At 36.9% G+C, this 18,714-nt stretch overlaps 1 protein-coding gene across 1 annotated transcript in view; it reads left to right on the top strand.

The window, feature by feature from the left end:
- Positions 1-18,502, top strand: part of LOC145687869 (tRNA (guanine(6)-N(2))-methyltransferase THUMP3-like) — a 38,002-nt gene extending 19,500 nt beyond the window's left edge. The window contains exons 4-7 of the mRNA XM_081761375.1: positions 1,986-2,164; positions 5,563-5,754; positions 8,272-8,409; positions 17,760-18,502. Of these exons, the coding sequence (XP_081617501.1) occupies positions 1,986-2,164; positions 5,563-5,754; positions 8,272-8,409; positions 17,760-17,858 (608 nt within the window). The 3' untranslated portion in view covers positions 17,859-18,502. The remainder of the gene's footprint in view (positions 1-1,985; positions 2,165-5,562; positions 5,755-8,271; positions 8,410-17,759) is intronic.
- The last annotated feature ends 212 nt before the right edge of the window (positions 18,503-18,714 follow it).

Below are 18,714 nucleotides of genomic sequence, written 5' to 3'. Positions count from 1 at the left end.
AGTACATGTTATCACTCTGTATATATATATAAAAAAAAAAATCATTAATTCACATACCTCCTATACTAAAAGCAAAAATAGCTTAATAAGAGCATGCAATATTATTATTAAATACTGAAAATGTGGACAACAATCTCAGCAACTATGATTTTCTCGGAAAAAAAAATCTATGAAATTGTCAGGAAAGATGCAAGGCCCAGAGGAAAAAGGACTAAGTTTGTTAGGGAAAGGAAGATCTTTCGCATAGAATTCTTGGCCATACGACTGACCCTGCATGAGTGTTTTTGCTTATTAAAGTTTTTCTAGGATTTCCACCAGAAAGCAGTTTATTGCTTGCAGGCAGGGTTGGCAAAAACCATGGTTTTTATTAAAAAAAACCAAAAAAACCGGTTTTTTTGGTTTAAACCAGGTTTTTATGGTTTAAATAGTTTGCTCTATATATTCATATCATATATGAACAGAAATAAGTTTGTTTCGCCTTGATGTTATTATGCAAGAACCGGGTTATGCTGAAAGGGGTCACATAAGCTTAAAGCGGAATAAAAACCGCTTCTCGAGTTACATCCGAGAGAAATTATCCTCCATTTGAACTCGGAACCAGGACTAATTGGCCACAAATGCAATATGTATGCCGACTCACTCACGAAGGAATCCTGATAAAAAAAATACGTTGTACTGATCTTTACATGCTTCTTAATATAACTGTCAAAACTAATTTCAGAAGAACAAAAAAATAAACAATTGCACAAGTGAAACCATTATAAAGAATTACATATGAACAATTTCAAAGTACTACGGAGTACAGAAGAACTAATTTAGTTCAAGTTAGTTAACAACGACTTTTATTGGTCCAAATTAAAGAAATAAGCCCTACAACGACTTAATCTGCATATCAATAAGAAAAGTGAATAAAGATACGAATTATTTGAGTCCACTTTGGCTCAGACTTATTTATACATAAATAGATACCAAAAATACATATTTCACTAAATGCCTCTCGTGGGGTCTGTATCCCCCCCCCCCCACACACACAAAGTACGGCATTTTCGATGTATTTTATCAATAGTAAACATTGAAACAAAACAATATTTAGAATTTTTCTTCGATTGCAATTACATAACAATTCACAAAATAAACATTTATAAACTTATAAAAAAAGTTGCTTTTGTAGTATAATCTTTTTGAGTAATGAATGAGAAATTTAGGTCTGAATATAATACGAATAATATACGGGAGTGAAACGTGATAACCCACAAATGTGTGTTCATCAAGATTTTACAAACACTTACACTTTTACGAACATTTTTTTGTTCTTTGGTTTAAACCAGTTGGTTTTTTTGAAAAAACCAGCTGGTTTAAACCTTGGTTTAAACCATGGTTTAAACCACCTTGGTTTAAACCAGCCAACCCTGCTTGCAGGAAAAAAATAATTTCGAGTTCAGCCTGAAGCTGTTCTGTTTGATGGTTCACCAGGTTTAGACTCATGATAGATACGCTTGTGAGGAATAATATATCGCAGAACCGAGAATAATTCCTGTCCGTTATGAAGAGGTTATTAAAACGTCTGGAGGGGGGGGAAGGACTGTCCGCGTCCGTATCTGAGTGTGTCCGTAAAAGGGAGGGTTTTGTTCCATAAGGGAACATATATTTTTGCCGGGACAAAAAAAATCTGTCCGTATTATAGAGGTGTCCGTTAAGGGAGGTTTCACTGTAATATATATTTTTCGCTTTATTTTGACTTTGTAGTCCGTGCGCGCCATTTTTAGAACACCCGATTTATAATGAAAAGTGCTTATAATTGATGTTAATACGAAGCTCTTAATTCGTACTATCTGTATCCATTCCTCCTTCTTAATGTTAAGCTTTTAATTTCATTCTGCTATTACTGTTCAAAAAATGAGTTTTAATTAAAATTAGTTTACTGGATGTTATTATAATGTTATCACAATAACTATTAGAACAGCTGTGTTTTCTCTCTTCCGCAGAAGCAGCGTGGGTCAGCATAGCGTTGACTAAGCAATCTTTGCATCGTAGGAACATCGTTAACTTTGGTCTGACGACTCTGAGGGCTACACTGTGTTACAGCCTGAACCATCTTGCTCAACCACAGCCAGGAGACATTGTAGTGGATGGTCTCTGCGGTGTAGGATCTATATCAATAGAGGTACGTTGTTTATACAATCCATTTACACTGCATTACATCTCATATCCTAGAGGGGGCCGCGGTGGCTCAGTGGTAGAGCGTTCACCTCTGGTGCTTGGGGTCCTGGGTTCGATCCCAACCCCCGCCAAGTGAACTTTTTGGTGGACAAAAATTGTATGCGTGGGTTTCCTCGGGGTTCTCCCGTTTCCTCCCACTTTCTTCCTTCCACCATTTCATTCATTACTCATCAGCACCGTCTCCTTTAGCCTAACCGGCATAACCGTGGGACGTAAAACTCAAAAAGATTTCATTTCATTTTTTCTCATATCCTAGATATTTAATCACATACACACACAAAATAGGAATCGAAGTGGAGAATAATGAAATTGTCCTGAAACACTTTTCAGTTAGTACAGAGATACAAACTCGTTCGACTTGTGCTATGTCGAAGTTGCTTGTTAGTAGAAAACTTAGTTGAAGGAGCACTACAATTGCTAATGCTAAGTAATTTATGTCTATCAGTAGTCGAATCGGAATTCACAGAGATCTGGATTCAGCTGCACCCTCCACTATTGGATGTTTACACATACCACTATAATACTGAAGCAGTTATTAGTACTTATCAGTAAATGGAAACTTTTACATGTATATTTCACTCCTTACTTCCAGTGGAAGTGAATCAGGTAAAATCTTTCTTAATCGTCTCTTGTGATTTTTATTATCAAAGAATTATTATTAGTAACAAATCTTGTTTTTGCTTTCTAGACTAATTTATCTGTGTGAACGTACCAACCATTCCGCAATGGGAAGGGTAAGTGCATAAAAGTAGGACAGTGTAATAAGTAATTGCTGATTTTAGCCCTTGTTGAAGTTTTCGAATATCTAGTTGTCATAGATCTGTGGCGTTTTGTGCCAGAAGTTTAGTTTAGTTTAGACTTTTAAAGATAATTCAAAAATGTGACTGAGCCGAGAATCGAACCTGGGTTTTCATTTTACCCTGCAGTGAGCTATAATCAGTTCGCTCCCCAAACAGCCATACTCTTCTCACTTCTGAGATCGGTGCTTAATCAGTCAGACTATATGGACTGTACAACAACTGTTTTGCTTTAGACAATCATTATCTTTATTAATGAACACCTGCTGTGACGATTGAAGTTGGTATTATGACAGAAATCAACCGATTTTGTTTTACGTGTGAGTGCGATGGAAATTCGAGGTTAGGCTTGGGTAGCGTAGGATTAGCGAACTGGCGCGGTAAGCTAGAGCCCTGGATTCAATTTCTTCCCCAATGACACTTTTCTGTTCTTTTGAATTTTCATTGAATTCCGAACTGTATAGGATATATTGTAAGGTAAACATCGATTGATTTCCTTCATTTCTCATGTATATAATAACATTGAATTTAACCGCGAAAAGTGTTCACTAATATAAACGCTGAGTTACGCAGTTATGCAAAGAGAAGTTGTGGAACAGTGCATGTAGTCTGAATGACAGCACCGACCACAGGAGCCAGAAGTGTGTGGCTGGTTTAGGTAGCATAGTGATTAACGCATGGGCACGATAAACCGGGAACCCCAGTTCAGTTTCACAATTTTTCTTTGAATTTTCACTTAATTCTCTCCTATAGAGAATATGGTGCGAGGGAAATTCGGATAATTCATCCCATTTCCTTTAATAAGTTTTGGTCACTTTCAGAAAGATACTTAATTCAGAAAAATAAATGTAGACATGAGGTGTAATTACATTTTAAATTTGATATCACTATACACGACGAAAAGAAAAATAATTTTTAAGTTACCATGACACCTATAAATAGAAATATTTAGTTTAACATCCCTCGGTTATGATTTTAGGCTGAAGAGAGGTAACAAATGCAAGGAAACAACATTGGGAAAATTTCTAGAAACGAGAGAAACGAAACGGAGAAAGCACATACACACTGATGTACACACATCCTTGGGTCGAACTAGAAACCCTTTGCAACAGAACTCTGTATCACCGTTTCCCCGAAAATGTAGTTTTATTTTTAGTATTAATTTTTTACTACTTCCGGTTTCAATAGGAGAAAAAGAACTAAGATTTGGTGTCAAAAAAGAAAAAAACTCCCATTTAAATATCATAGCGAATTATTTCATTCCTCACTGTTGCCTCCTAAAAAATAAAAAAGTATACTTTTAAGAGGTTTCCTGTTGATTCTCTCGTAAAGGTATAAAGATGTCAGAAAACATCCTGACTAATAAAATTTGCCCACGCTGGGATTAATTTCTATTAGCGTTTTTCATACTACAAGTAATTAGAGGATACAGAAAATAGCTGCAGAGGATCCAATGCAGCTATTTTTAAACTTATCCGTTCATTTGGTCACACGACATAAGCGGTATGCGGCAAAACAAACAGTACTGAAATTCGCCTACGGATGGCGCTCAGGTGCAATGTAGTAAGAGCTGTGAGCGTCACGTGTGTGAAGTTGGCGAGAAGATAATGTTACTCACAACAAAGGAAAAGGTGTTTATTGTCGAGCACTGTTTCCGCTTGTACGGTGTGGGGCAGCATCTTATTGCAGGAGATGAACATGCACGTCTACTGTATTGTTCTGGAGCTATGGTATATGAAAATGAAGATTTCATCAGCCGCATATAGTTCAGTGATGAAAGGCATGCGTACCTTGGCCACTACATTAATCGACAGTTATTGACCCATTCTTTCATGATTTGCGTGATTTTTGCCGCACCAAAAATCTGTCGTTTATAACAGTGGATGTAGCAAGACGGAGCTACTGTGCACACTGCAAGTGAGTCATTTACCCTTCTGCCCACGAGAGTTTGGACATCGCTTGATTTCCCGTGGAACGGATTTTCCATATCCTTCTCAGTCCCCTGACCTCACGGCTTCGGATGTCTACATATGGGGTATGCTGAAGAAAGCAATTTTCCGAACAGATAACCCCATACCAATATACCGGAGTTAAGAAAAAAGATTTGGTCATTTGTTTTGTCGATCCAGCAACCCATGTTCACTAACATGATGATCGATCTACAGGACCACTGGGAAGAATGTATGCAACGTAATAGTCAACACTTTAAACATACGCGGTTCCTCTTAAATTTACAATACATGTTGAGTAACATTTAGTTGACATCCATTTGATAACACTTCTTATGTTTCATTATGTTGCACAACAAATGAATAAATATATGTCAACGATGTGACTTCAGTACTGTTTGTTTTGCCCCATACTGTAGTGGCAATTAGTAATTTATCCAAGCGTTCGCACTTTTCACTAGTGCCATGATCGGATGCTCTTTCAGCTTTCCACATCAATCGGAAATACCTGTGATTTTATGTCAGTGAGTAATTCATGTAGCTTTATATATTAGAAGATTATTTATTCCCTTTCTAATTTGTTTAATCTTTTCTAGGGAGCCTCGGCATTCCATAGCACTTTTCACCTTGCAGGAGACATAGAATCTGTGGCTGTGGAAAGGGCAAAACTTAATATGCAGCACATAGTGGAAACAAGCAAACCAACCCCATTAATGGATGTCCTGTCTTGGAGTTCAGCAAGGCTGCCTTTGCGGGACAGTAGCGTCGATGTATTTGTTACGGATCTGGTAAGTTGGTAGGAAAGCTTATCAGTATAGGCTATATTCGTTATCCTTTAGTTTTGATTAGGATTAGGAATTAGATTTCTGGGTTTTCGACATCTAAAGCCATTTAGCCCGTCACGTTTGAGGGATGACGTCCCTCGGCGATCACACTATCCAATGAAAGGGAAGGAGAAAAAGACTGAGGAAGGAAGGAAATGGCCTGGGATCTCTATGTTTACCTGGTGATAACGAACAAAACCCAAAAAAAACTCACTCAGGATAGCTGGCCTGAAGAAGCTTTTTACACTTTTTCAACCGAGTGTCCCTACCGGGAATCAAACCCAGTACCGATGGCACCAAAGACGAGGCATTAGCGACTACGCTACACGGGGCCACCTCCTTTAGTTTTTAATATATATACGAATTGAAGCGAGCCCCTACCGTTTAACTTGATTGGTCCGTTAATTTGATTAATGTGTCCGTCTGTTCCACGATAACTGTCGTAAAATTTATCCGCTTTTAATGAAACACTGTAAGTGGTTTCCTCTAAACTTCCGACATAACCTATTGTTTGGAGTGAGAATCTATAAATAATAAGGGGCTAAAATCAACCCCATGTTGCAAGTTTGAACGTATGCATAAAAATTTGCAGGGTAATCTACGTAAATTTATTCGATTTCAATTTTTTTAAATGATTTTGATGATTCCCACAGCTTGGGCTTAAAATCTTACAATAATGAAGAGTAAATTTATCCCTTCAACAGCTTAAGAAACCTACTCTGCTATAATTTTCTATTTAAAAAAAAATGCAATATGGCGAATATTATCTCTGAAGCTTCCGAATCATTCCCTCTGGATGGACCTCAGATCATGAAAAGCAAACAGTAGATCACAATGATGATTTTTCAATCACTGTCACTGAGTACGGCGGTCTTTACCTCGTCATCACGTTTTAGAACTCCAAAAACTTGAAAGTCACTAAGCGATAGGTCCGAGTTATAGCGTGGGTGCTTCAACACATTCCACTTGAATCGTGCCAACACATCACTTTGCAGGTTACATGTGATCGAAGATTATCGTGCTAACAGTGACACTTGACGTCAGCATAGCACTATGTTTGATTTTGTTTAGAGTTTTACGGTAATGTACTGCGTTGATAGTTTCCTCTCGGTCTTTGATCTCCAGCAATACTAAACAACGACATTAAAAAACACGATAAGAATGACTTGCTGTAAATGTTTATGATTTGAACTTCTTCGGACGTGGCAACGAATGATTACCGCATGTTGGATGATTTTCCACTTTGTTCAAAGTGATTATACCTGCTTTAAACTTCTGCAAACATTTCCGTAAGAAAAATTACCTCTCGTTCGCTCCCCTACTATAACAACTAATGAGTCAAGTACTCAAATGAACCAATTGCAGTTTGGATTCTTCTGTGAGCATTCGGGAAACCCACTTGGGTCACACATTGTGATATCCAAGTTTCTTCACTGTCATATGAGATTGCCAATATTCAAATTGAATTCTACCAGGAAGGATCGAATGCTACTTTTATCAGTACGTCCCGGCCAAACAGATATTCGCTATTGTAGCTACATGTGCTTGGCCTGGATGGAGCTTGTGTATTGTTTCCTGACGCCCTTTACGAAACATTTCCTCCGTTTGCTGACGGTACTATTGAATATTCATCCTTCACCATCTTTTTTCATCTGTCTGAACACATCTGTGGGTTAACAGCATTTCGCACTTAGAAGTTGGATTATTTCTTCTTGAAATCGTTGAATTTTACGTTCCACGTATGCAGACTAGGCTAAAGGAGATGGTGATGATGATAAATGAAGGAAACGGTAGAATAAAGAAAGTAGGAGGAAATGAGAACCCCGAGAAAACCCACGCATAAGGTGCTTGTCCACCACATTGTCCACTTGGCAAGCTGGGATCAAACCAGGGACCCCATGCACCGGAGGTGGACGCTCTACCACTTAGCCACTGCGACCCTCTGAATTATATTTTGTTTATGGACAGATATTGTTAATAATGTTTGCGATCTGTAATGATTCCGTGAAACAAACCATATACAAACGGTTATTGTTGGCAATCATCAAGGAGTCTTGTTGAAGTATATTAGTAAAACATTACATGAATTGCCCCGTATATTGTCGCGCAATAATTCATGAAATGAAATGTTTAAGTTTTACGTCCCATGGTTATGCCGGTTAGGCTAAAGGAAATGGTGATGATTATAAATGAATGAAATCGTGAAATGAAGAAAGTTGGAGGAAACAGGAGAACCTCGAGAAAACCCAAGCACACGGTGCTTGTCCACCACAAAGTTCACTTGGCACGTGCTTGGATCGAACCTAGGACCCCATGCACCAGAGGTGAACACTACTATTTAGCCACCGCGGCCCCGATAATTCATGACCTGGTTTCAGTTAAACTGCCTGGCATTTATGCATGAACATTAAGTTGTTCTTTATAAGAACTATGTATTTTTTTTCTTTCTTCTAATAGTTTTGTCTTCTGTCTTTTGTGTAGCCTTTTGGTAAAAGATCGGGGCGCAAGAGGAATAACCCGAAGTTGTACTTAAATGTATTGAGGGAAGCAGGAAGAGTGACAAGACGTGAAGGAGGACGAGGTGTTTTCTTAACACAAGATTTGAAGAGCTTCAATAACGTGAGTATTTTTCAGGAACTTTTTGTAATCTCCTCAAAATAAAACAAAATTCGTGTTTGTTCTGAATCCTGAGACGAATATTCGGACGGAAATGGGGAATGGCGGTAAACTTTATATGGTTTACCGAACATTGTTAGGGTCATCAAGTCTAGGAGGCTCAGGGGCAGGTCCTGTAGCCAGGATGGAAGAAAGAAGGAACGCTTTCAAAATTAACTGGAAGACCAATCGGATAACGACCATTAGGAAGACATTGGTGCAGATGGGAAGACAATATTAAGATGGATCTCGCAGAAATAAGAATGCAAAATAGAAACTGGATCCAATTGGCTAAGGATAGGAGCCAGTGGAGAGCTTTTGTGAACGCGGTATTGAACCTCCGGGTTCCATAGGCCATTAGTTATTCTTGTATGTTACCGTGAGACTCATGGGCACGCATAGGTATAAGTTATGGGAAAATTGCCGGAAAGCACATTTTACAAAAATCATCAGTTATTGACGGAGGAACAAACGGAACTTATATATATATATACACAGATAGTTACCAAAGTAGTGGAAATACCTAACGAAATGTAATTTACTTTATTAATTCAGTGTTGAGCCATCATTGGCATAGTGCATCCCTGTATTCGTAGTGGAATTATGGCACATAAATTGTTTAGGGGGAGATATTGGACCACTCTCCATGAGACGCAGCACTGAGTTGCGTCTGCGATTATTTAGAAGAAACTCTACGCCGCCTTGCTCCTATAAACTGGCCGTAGATGTTCAATAATATTTAAGTCGAGGGATTTGAGCAGGCGATGGAAGGTGCTGAAGTTCGCCCTGATGTTCCTTAAACAGGTCAGGTTATTTGGATTGACCCATCGTCATCTTGGAAAATGGTGGTGTTTTTTGGGAATAACATTTGTAACATAGGGTCCACCTGGCCACCTAAAAATGTCCACGTGGTCACCGGTAGTAATGCGGCCTTTTAGAGTAATAAATAGGACAAATTGAATATCATGGAATTGTGACGCACACCATCAAAGAATCGCTGCCATGTTGAACTGTAAGAAGTAGCGAGTCCGGAGTATGTGCCTCTTGAAGAGTCCGTCATATATATAAGCTCAGCTTGCTGCTAATATGGGGAAATTGACCTTAAAAGTCAGGGAATGCTTCGAAATATGTCGAAAGAAGCCAGGGAAACTGCTATATTTCACAGAAGAAGGTTATATATATAGATAGCTGTCTGCAGAAGATATGAAGAGCACTTAGAACATTCAAGAGAGATTCAAAAAGAAAGAAAGAAAGAAAAAAGTAGTCATAAAAATAAAATTATCTAAAGAAATTAAAAAAATAAAAAGCTTGGTGAGCCCGAAGGTGTTAAAATTTCAAGCCTTGAAAAGTGAAGAACAAAGTGAATCCAAAAATTTAAATGTTACAAGACAAAAAAAAAAAAAAAAAAAAAGTAGGGTAAATTCTGATATATATGTTTGCTTGTTTAGTTTTAAGAGTACCGTATATTCAGAATGCTGAGATATTAAAGGGATAATATTGTTTGATACTAGTGTTTGATTGTGTTCCAAATACACAGTTTGACTCATAACGATCATTTACGGTAAGAAAGTAGATTACAGTAAGTTTTATAATGTATCTAAGAAGTAAGAAGAGCGTTGCGCAGCTATGAGTTGTTTTTTCTTTTCTTTTTTTTTTTTTCACACACACAAACTTGACCATAAATGGTAGTGTCACGTGTCAGGGTCAATTTACTTAGTCACAGAAACTCAAGTGAATTAATGCTGGAATTTCAGTGTGAATCCTGTGAAAGAAAGGAAAAATATTACTTATTGGATCACATTATTGCCACTTCCAATCATTTGTGGCCCATTTCTCATGTTGTCACCATTTTCTTCCTAAGCCCTTGTGATTGCCTAGTTTTTTTTCTTTTTTTAGTGTACACCTTGCCGGTCTTACTACCGTATTTTATATACGGCATTTTGACATGCAAGTTATTTACTTATCACACAGCACCTCGCTCATCCTTCTCCAGTTTAGCGAGCCATATTGTATTTTGTGTTTGCTTTCTATATGTAATCCACCAGCCTCGTTGAGATACGATGCAAGATACTTAAATTTCGAGGCAGATAGGAGCTCCTCTTCTTGTAGCCGTAGGAACCTTCCGACTTCTTTGTTGACAGTCGTGTTTTGGTCTCCTTATCCTTATGCTTCTCTCTTCCAAATTCTTCAAGTTCTCTGCCTTATCTTTGGATCTTTCGTATATAATATAATCATTCGCGAACAGCATACTCAATGGCGTTCTACTTTTTTACTCCATCGCCAACACATCCATTACTAAGTTCAACAAATATTGGCTGAGAGCTGATCCCTAATGCAGATCAACTTCCACAGAGAAATCTCCTGTCATACCCACACTACTCTTCATTTGGGTCTCTCTTTCCCCCGTATATTGTCCCTTACCAGCCGGACATAGTTTTTACAAATCACCTCCTCTCTCAATACATCGCCATAGTTCTTACCAGGACATTCTGTCTTACGTCTTTTCCAAGTCTATGTTAAACAAGGTGCAACTCCGCTTGCATTTCCCTATGTCGTTTCATTAAGTGCCTCAGCGCAAAGATCGCGTCAGTTGTGCCTCTTCCTAGCGTGAAACTAAACTGTTCCTCTGCAACAGTCGTCTCATGGCATATTCTTTCTTCACTATTCTTTCCCAGATCTTCATGGGAAAAAGTAATTTATGCACCTGTAACTTCCAAAGTCTTGCACATCAACTTTACCTTTATAAATTGGTGCTAGTATACTCTTCCTCCATTCATCCGATATCTTCTTTTGCTTCCATAGCCTTTTTTTATAAGATCCAATAAGATATCTATTCCTTTCTTGGTGAAGCTTCTCCATACCTCTACGGGGGTTTGATCAGCACCCACTGCTTTCTCGCGTTTAATTTTTCTAATTGCGTTTCCCACTTCTATGCTGTTTAGTTGTTCCATCTGTCTCTGTTGCCACTCCATCCTCATATATTTCTCTCTGGCTCTCATTTAATAGCTTCTTAACATAGTCGCTCCACCCGTCTTGGACCAGTGTCTAGTCCTGCAGCACTTTACTCTTGTCATGTTTTACTGCTTGGTTGATGTGATGTCCTACATGCTTAGCTATTCCTACTATTCGTGTCTATCCGTCTTTCTTTTCCAGCTCTACATAACTGTTATTTTCTGCCGCAGCTTTTTTGGCCGCCTTATTTGCTAGCTTGTATGCCATCTTGTCTTCATGGTACGAGACATCTTATCTTATCTTTTTTTCTCTCTCTCTCTCTGTTATACGTTATTGCCACTTGCACTTCCTTGTAAACCACCAAGTCTCCTTCCTTTGTAGTGGTCGGGGATGTTTGCCCAGCACTACTTCTCCACCTTTCTTCACGGTACAACTGTTCAACTTTCACCATTTTTATTCGCTTTGTGCTAATTTTATGTTTTGAAGAAGCTTTTCCTTGGACTCGTTCCTTGAGTCGACTTCTTTTAGCCTTTCCGTTCTGTTTTTTTTTTTTTTTTTTTCTGTCATTCGCGTATTTGTCCACTATTATATCACAACCTATAATCAATCTATGCTGTGGAGCCACACTTTCTCTGTTTATGGCCTTGCTGTCGTTCACTTTTCTTAGGTGTTTCCTGCGTCACAAAATATAGTCAATTTGGCTGTATCGGCTCCTACTCTTGTAAGTTAAAAGCTAACTGTTTCGAGATCGGTGTTAACTATAGCCACATCGAATGCAATTACGTGACCTATTATCCTTTCACCTTCTGTATTCGTTTCTCCAAAGTTCCACTTTCGTATTACTCTTTGTTCCTCTCCTTCCCTCTTTCCTATATGTCCATTTAGGTGACTTCCAGCAATGAACCTTTCATTTTTAGGCACATTCGTCATCATTTGGTCCAGATCTGATCAAAAACTGTATTTTTCTTTTTCCTTGCTTTCTACTTGAGCATAGGGTCATAATATGGTCACCAAATTACCTCCTAACTCCAGCTTGACGCTCATGTTCCTACCACGCTTTCTTTTTGTTTCACACACTATATTCTTTAACTTCTTTGCCACTGCAATTCCAACTTTATTCTTCCTTATTCCATTTGCTCCACTTTCGCCGATCTCTTGCTTTATTCTCTTTTCGTCGTGTCTCTTAAGATCTCCACTTTTCTTCTTTCTTCAGGTCCACAGTCTCCCTGCTATTTCCATTCAAAGTACCTATATTGCCTGTTCCAGTCCTTGCACTGATTCCCTTGCTCTTTGCTTCTCTTTCTGGACTGACTTTAACCGAACCCGTCCATGGTTTGGTAGCCCTTGCCCATGGTGCCACATATCGCGATTTTCGGGCGATATTACTGCTCATCGTTTCTAGGGAACATCCTAGCCTTAATTTTTCCCTTATGATACCCTTTTTTCCATAATAGTGTGGCATGTTTCTTCTTTAGACCGGATAACCTCCCTGACCTCACAGTTTACCCGGGCTTGGGACTGAATTCCTTTCCTGATTTCCCCAATTGATTTTATGCATCGTTTAAGTATGAATGCATTATATAACACCAAGACAGAGTGGTCAAAACAATAATAATAATAATAAAAAAAAAAATCGAACTGCAAAGAAGGTCAAGGTCCAGAAAGTTTTTGTGGTGTCAAATGTATCCTATTATCTGACCCACATATCCAACTAACCTTATAGACCACGTAAAGGAAAATAATACGTACGAATGGGCTTATGAAAGATATCCATGCAGTTAATACTTGGCACTGTAAGTTCGTCGACTCATTGATGGTAATTAATGAACTGATATATCATTCACTTTATTCGCGTGAATTTGGGAATTACCTTATTCACCTTATTTGGCTCAATCCAATTTCCCATTCTTTCTGACATTGAAAACGTCGTTGATGAACACCGATCTACTGTTGTGAAGGCTGGAGAAAAAAACAGAAATTTTGGGTTTAAAAAAAAAGTTTTTTACCGTTTTTTCCCCGAGCTTGGAAAAAAGCGGAAAACTTAGGAAAATTTGAAATTTTTGAATATTTTACTACATTTTGCTTTTAAAAGGAAAACTATTTTATATTTACTATTTTACAGTTAAGATCATTGAGTGCTTATGTTTCTTGTATTAGAACAGGGAAAATTTGTGGCAACAAACATATGTGCACCACTCCTTTAAAGTTAGCGCCGTGTATAACGCGCCCGTAAAGAATCCGGTCAGTTTTTTTTTTTTTTTTTTTTTTTTTTTTTTTTTTTTTTTTTTTTTTTTTTAATGTAAACCATCCTTCATCAATCGGGCGCTTTGGGTGCGGGACATCTGAAGCTTCTTGTATGCGAGATCTCAGCTCAATCCCCCCCAACAACCCTTACCTTTTATTGGTTCAATCAGTGTTTTTTTCCTCCAACCTTCAGTAGAAAATACCGTACAAAATTCGACTGCAATAATATAACACAAACATACATACACAAAATCTGGAAATAATCACACCAAAATCCTTGTTTTATTGTTTTTATTAAATTCCAAAAAAGTAGATAACAATAAATATACTGTTAGAATGAAAAATAAATATATGTGTGAAATGTCGTATTTGAATGCGACGTTAACCAACAATAATTCCAACGAATAATAATTATATATGAAGTGGCGTATTTGAATGCGACGTTAACCAACAATAAATCCAATAAGAAATTTAATATCTTTTATTTTATTTACGTATATATATCAATTCTTAACAATTATCAAAGCTATCTAGTGACAATCTGATACAAGCAACTGTCAATCGTTACTGTTTCACAAATTCTGGGGGGGAGGGCAAACCTCCACCTAACCTTATGTTTTAGGTAATTATATTTCTTTCTTTTTTGGAAAAATTGTAAATCAAATCAGAATTGTATAGTTAAGAGACAAAATATACGAGTGGTCACGCCACACACTTATATCAAATGGCACTGGGATTGATCCCGTCAATTTATTAATATTAATTTTAATTATCAATTACTCTCTTTCTAATACAAAACGTAATATTTCCAGGCAACAATAGAATGTTTCTCCTTCTTCGACTGCTGAAAATGTTATTAACAAGGATCGAGCTGAGATTTTTAGTCAAAAAACGGCAATTGAATTCGATAACGGACCGGGCAACTTCGTATTTATCGAAAAACAGAAAAATCCTAATCAAAGGAAGAACACTATGAGACAACCAACAAAACTGTGGAAAACATATCCCTAACATTTAACAAGGGTCACAAGGAAGTACAAAAATTGAAATAGTTCTTACCTCTCAATAATGGTCTAATACCTTTCTTTACCAACTGTATCTCGCCGTCCTTCTCCTCTGGATGGAAATCGACCTTCAATTTGGCTTACTCAACCCACTCCATACACCACAAATAACGAAAGGAAACACGTAAGATACTATCCTCTCAAAAAAGAATCTAATAACGTATCCAAGTAGACGAAACAAAGTGGAGTATTCGATTTTACATCGAATCTTTCTGCAAAACAACGATCTGGTAATTTATGTAGTTAACCAACAAATCATTCACTTTCAATTCTTTCCTTTTTAATACCAGGATCGAATATTTGCACTGGGAATTAAAACAATCCCTTGATTTTCACGGCCCCACTTTTCAACATTTACGAGAGTGTTTCGGTTCACTCTTTTTTTTTTATATACTTCCAGATATAATCGTTATTAATAATTGTTAAACTTTGTCTCCTTTAAACGAACCATGCAAAAATCACACGAAATTACTAATACACCGATCGAACAAACTCGTGGTCGTGTAGCGAATCCACGTTTCCTCTTGTTCACACTAGCCTCAAACAGACATCTTCACACCGTGGCAATGCCGAGCGTAACTCACCGGCCGGGAGTCCGCTTCGCCCGGAGGAAGGGAGAAATCAGTGTTTCCGTCTGGAAATACTATTACAATTTACTACCTTTTTCTTTTTAATCGTCAAGATCTTTACTTCTTTTTTTAAAAAATTTAAAAGAATGTTACAACAATTTTCTTTCTTTCTATCGATGTTTTACAATATAAGTTATACTTTTTAATTGCTTCTGCCTTTGTAATAAAAGACGTCCTGACGATTTTCTTCCAACTCAGATTCAGTGGCGGCTTTTGTTACACGTGATAGAATGGAGTTATGCCTACAAAAGATAATAAAATATAATCCTATCAAGAGTAATTAATATAGACGCATTTAAATTATCTTAAGTAATCTTATGAAGTTCCCGCTTTATGGCAGGGAAGTGTTAAAATAACGGGGCTAGAATCAGTTTAGTTAATACGGTATGTTAAAATCATATATATATTTCATAGTGATACGTACCTACCTTGTGCTGTGTGAAATTTCCGGAAATTTTGAACCCATTAGAAAAATCTTCTGTACAGAAATATTGGCGAAAACCGGAAAGTATAATTTAAAAACTATTTCTTCGCCTCATGGTAATCTTATTTGCTGTAACGTGTATGCAGCATATATACAATGTATTTCGTTAGCAGGAAAAATACTTAAAGCAACAGGTTTTAATTTTACTTTTTAGTTCTCTAATTTCTGGTAAAAATCCCTCATTATTATATTTACATTTTTCGAACAACTGAAAAAAGAGAGATGATGTTATTTACAGATACAAACATACACGCACAAGTGCGTGAATTTGAGCAGCGAGAAATATTTATATTAAAGAATTTAACATGTGAAACTTCCGTTCGTTGTTATTAAAGACTAGCAAAATACCCAAAGCACTGGGAGAATACGTTTCATTTTGAACATAAAGAGCACCAAAACTGTCACCAATGAACTGGGACCCCAAAAACTATGAATTCGACACTAGTATCGGTCATTTTCAATTATTTTTACATGTCACTCTCCCAATTTAAGAGTACTAATGGGGACTGAATTTGGATTTAAACGGCATCGAAAATATCACTGTTTCATCTCGGTGGCCTCGAAAGGTATGGATTCGACACTAATATCGATCATTTTCCATCATTTTTATACATCTCCCCTCCCCCAAATTTCCGAGGATAAATTGGATTTAAACGGCATCGACAGTGTCGTTGCTGTTCACCTCAGCGATCCCGAAAACTAGGGATTCGACACTGATATCGGTTATTTTCAATCATTTTTATATATCTCCCCTTCCTCCTCCCGTAAGTTGCAGCGCTGAATTTGGATTTAAGCGGCATCGGAAGTGTCACTGTTCATCTCAGCAAGCGCGAAAACTACGGATTCGACACCAATATCGGCCATTTTCAATATATATCCCCCTTCCTTCCTTCAAGTTGCACCTTCAAAGTGAAATAATAAAAACCATCCCAGGGCCGAACCTCATCTATGTTGAAAATTTTATCGAGATCGGTCTGGTGATTCAACAGTTGTTCAGTTACAAATATAGTCCCTTTTATTTTTATATAATTTTTCACACTAGAAAACAGGTATTTGTCTACATATAAAATTTTGTACATAAAGTTCATATAAAATTCTATATTAGAATATTAAATAATAGTAATTATATATTTTAGTACATGAGTATTAGTGAAATCTGCCTACTGCTCTCTCTTTTAAGAAGTAATTTGGTTAAAATTAGCAAAATTTCAACAGATCAAAGAGCACATTAAGAACTCAGTTTAATTCAAGAGCCCTATTTGTTGCAATAGAAATACTTCATGATGGTAGATGTGTATGCAACTGTTAAACTTCTGTAATTAATGCACAACCACCAATAAACGACTAAAAAGCACATAAAGGAAATAAGTGCAAATTCTTAATTTTCAAGAATAATTACAATAATTTTATTTTCGAATGCTTCTTTTTTAAATATTCGCAATATTAAAATTTCTCAGCCTACATTTTTCACAAAACGGTTCCATTACTAGTAAAATCAACCTAATACAAAGGTTTATGTTATTTTCCCAATTTTTCCGGAAAAACTTTTTTTTACCAACAGGTTCAAAATTTCCGGAAATTTTACAACACTACACCGATCTTCATCAGAAGTTGTTGAAGCGTCAGTGGAAGAACCTTTTATAGGCTTCGAGAAATCAGACTTTTGCAGTTGCAGTGACATAAAAGTGTTGTATCATCGTTGACTAGGTGGATGAGGAAGGCTATGTTTAAAAATTTAAACAATTACCGAGACGCTGATCGTTTTGAACTTCATCCTATACATTTTTTTTTAAGATTTTCTTGTGTTCTTTTAAAGATGACTTCTTTTGACAATTTTGAGTTGAATTAGTTGACAGCTACAATAGGTCTTTGAGCATGTATTATAAAATGTAGCGCCATTCCTCTAACAAATGTATTAAATGGTTATTTATATTTTTTCAGGGACTCAGGGAAACAAGAAAGTTATGGAGGTTAACCAAAAGGACAAGTGTGAATGTTGGGGGCCTTATTGCTGCGATATATGTTCTAGCAAGAAACTGAGTGCAGCTAATCTGGTGTGTATGAAAGCAATGAATCGTTCCAACGCAGTGACTGTCACAAACAAACAATATACATGGTTTTAAATTGTACATCTTATTTTGGATTTGAAGCAGCCGCAGCCAAAGAATTACTTGTTATATGTGTACAACTAAGTTAACAACTAAGAAACGTATGTTTTATTAAACCTATTTTCTTCTACAAATGTTTCTTTGTTTAATGTTTCTTGTATCTAAGTTATGTTTGAGTGGTAAACATTTGTTGAGTGTGGCTCATTGTCTTTGTTTTATCTGAGTTTTTATGTTTGAGTGACAAAGCTTTGTTGATTGTTTCTCATTGTCTTTGTTTTATCTTAGTTGTTACGTTTGAGTGGTAAGCATTTGTTGACTGTTATGCCTAGGTATACATGAAATAGTGTGGCACATTGTCTTGATTGATTGTTTGTTTGTTATTTCTTCGGGGTTGACTTCCACTCGCATCAGGTGAATGTCGAATGGTATTTTTAATATCAGCTTTGGACTCACTACACGTATTCTGTTCTACCGACATTGTGTCAGCGTCCTTTGAAGACAGTTGTTACGTAATTTCGTATTACTGCGAGAATGTACAACTATTTTCCTATTAAAGTATGAATTTGTACATTTATACTTACGATGTTGTTATTTTTTCCTCATTAGATGTCTGGTTTTTCTTCTAGTTATTCACTAGTGACATCCTTCACACAGTCAAATTACAGTAAAAACATTCATTTTAGATGGAACCAGAGATAAATTTGGATACAGTCACGTAAACGAATTGAAGAGTCCAAAAGGGAAAGAATGTAGCCTGTGCCGTGTACAAGGAAGTCATATTTGCAGTG

This window comes from Thermobia domestica, chromosome 6 (assembly GCF_964235325.1).
Source record: "Thermobia domestica chromosome 6, izTheDome1.hap1.1, whole genome shotgun sequence".
NCBI classification, from domain to species: domain Eukaryota; kingdom Metazoa; phylum Arthropoda; class Insecta; order Zygentoma; family Lepismatidae; genus Thermobia; species Thermobia domestica.
The sequence above is the reverse complement of the archived record's forward strand: the minus strand, read 5'-3'. Positions and strand labels throughout refer to the sequence as shown.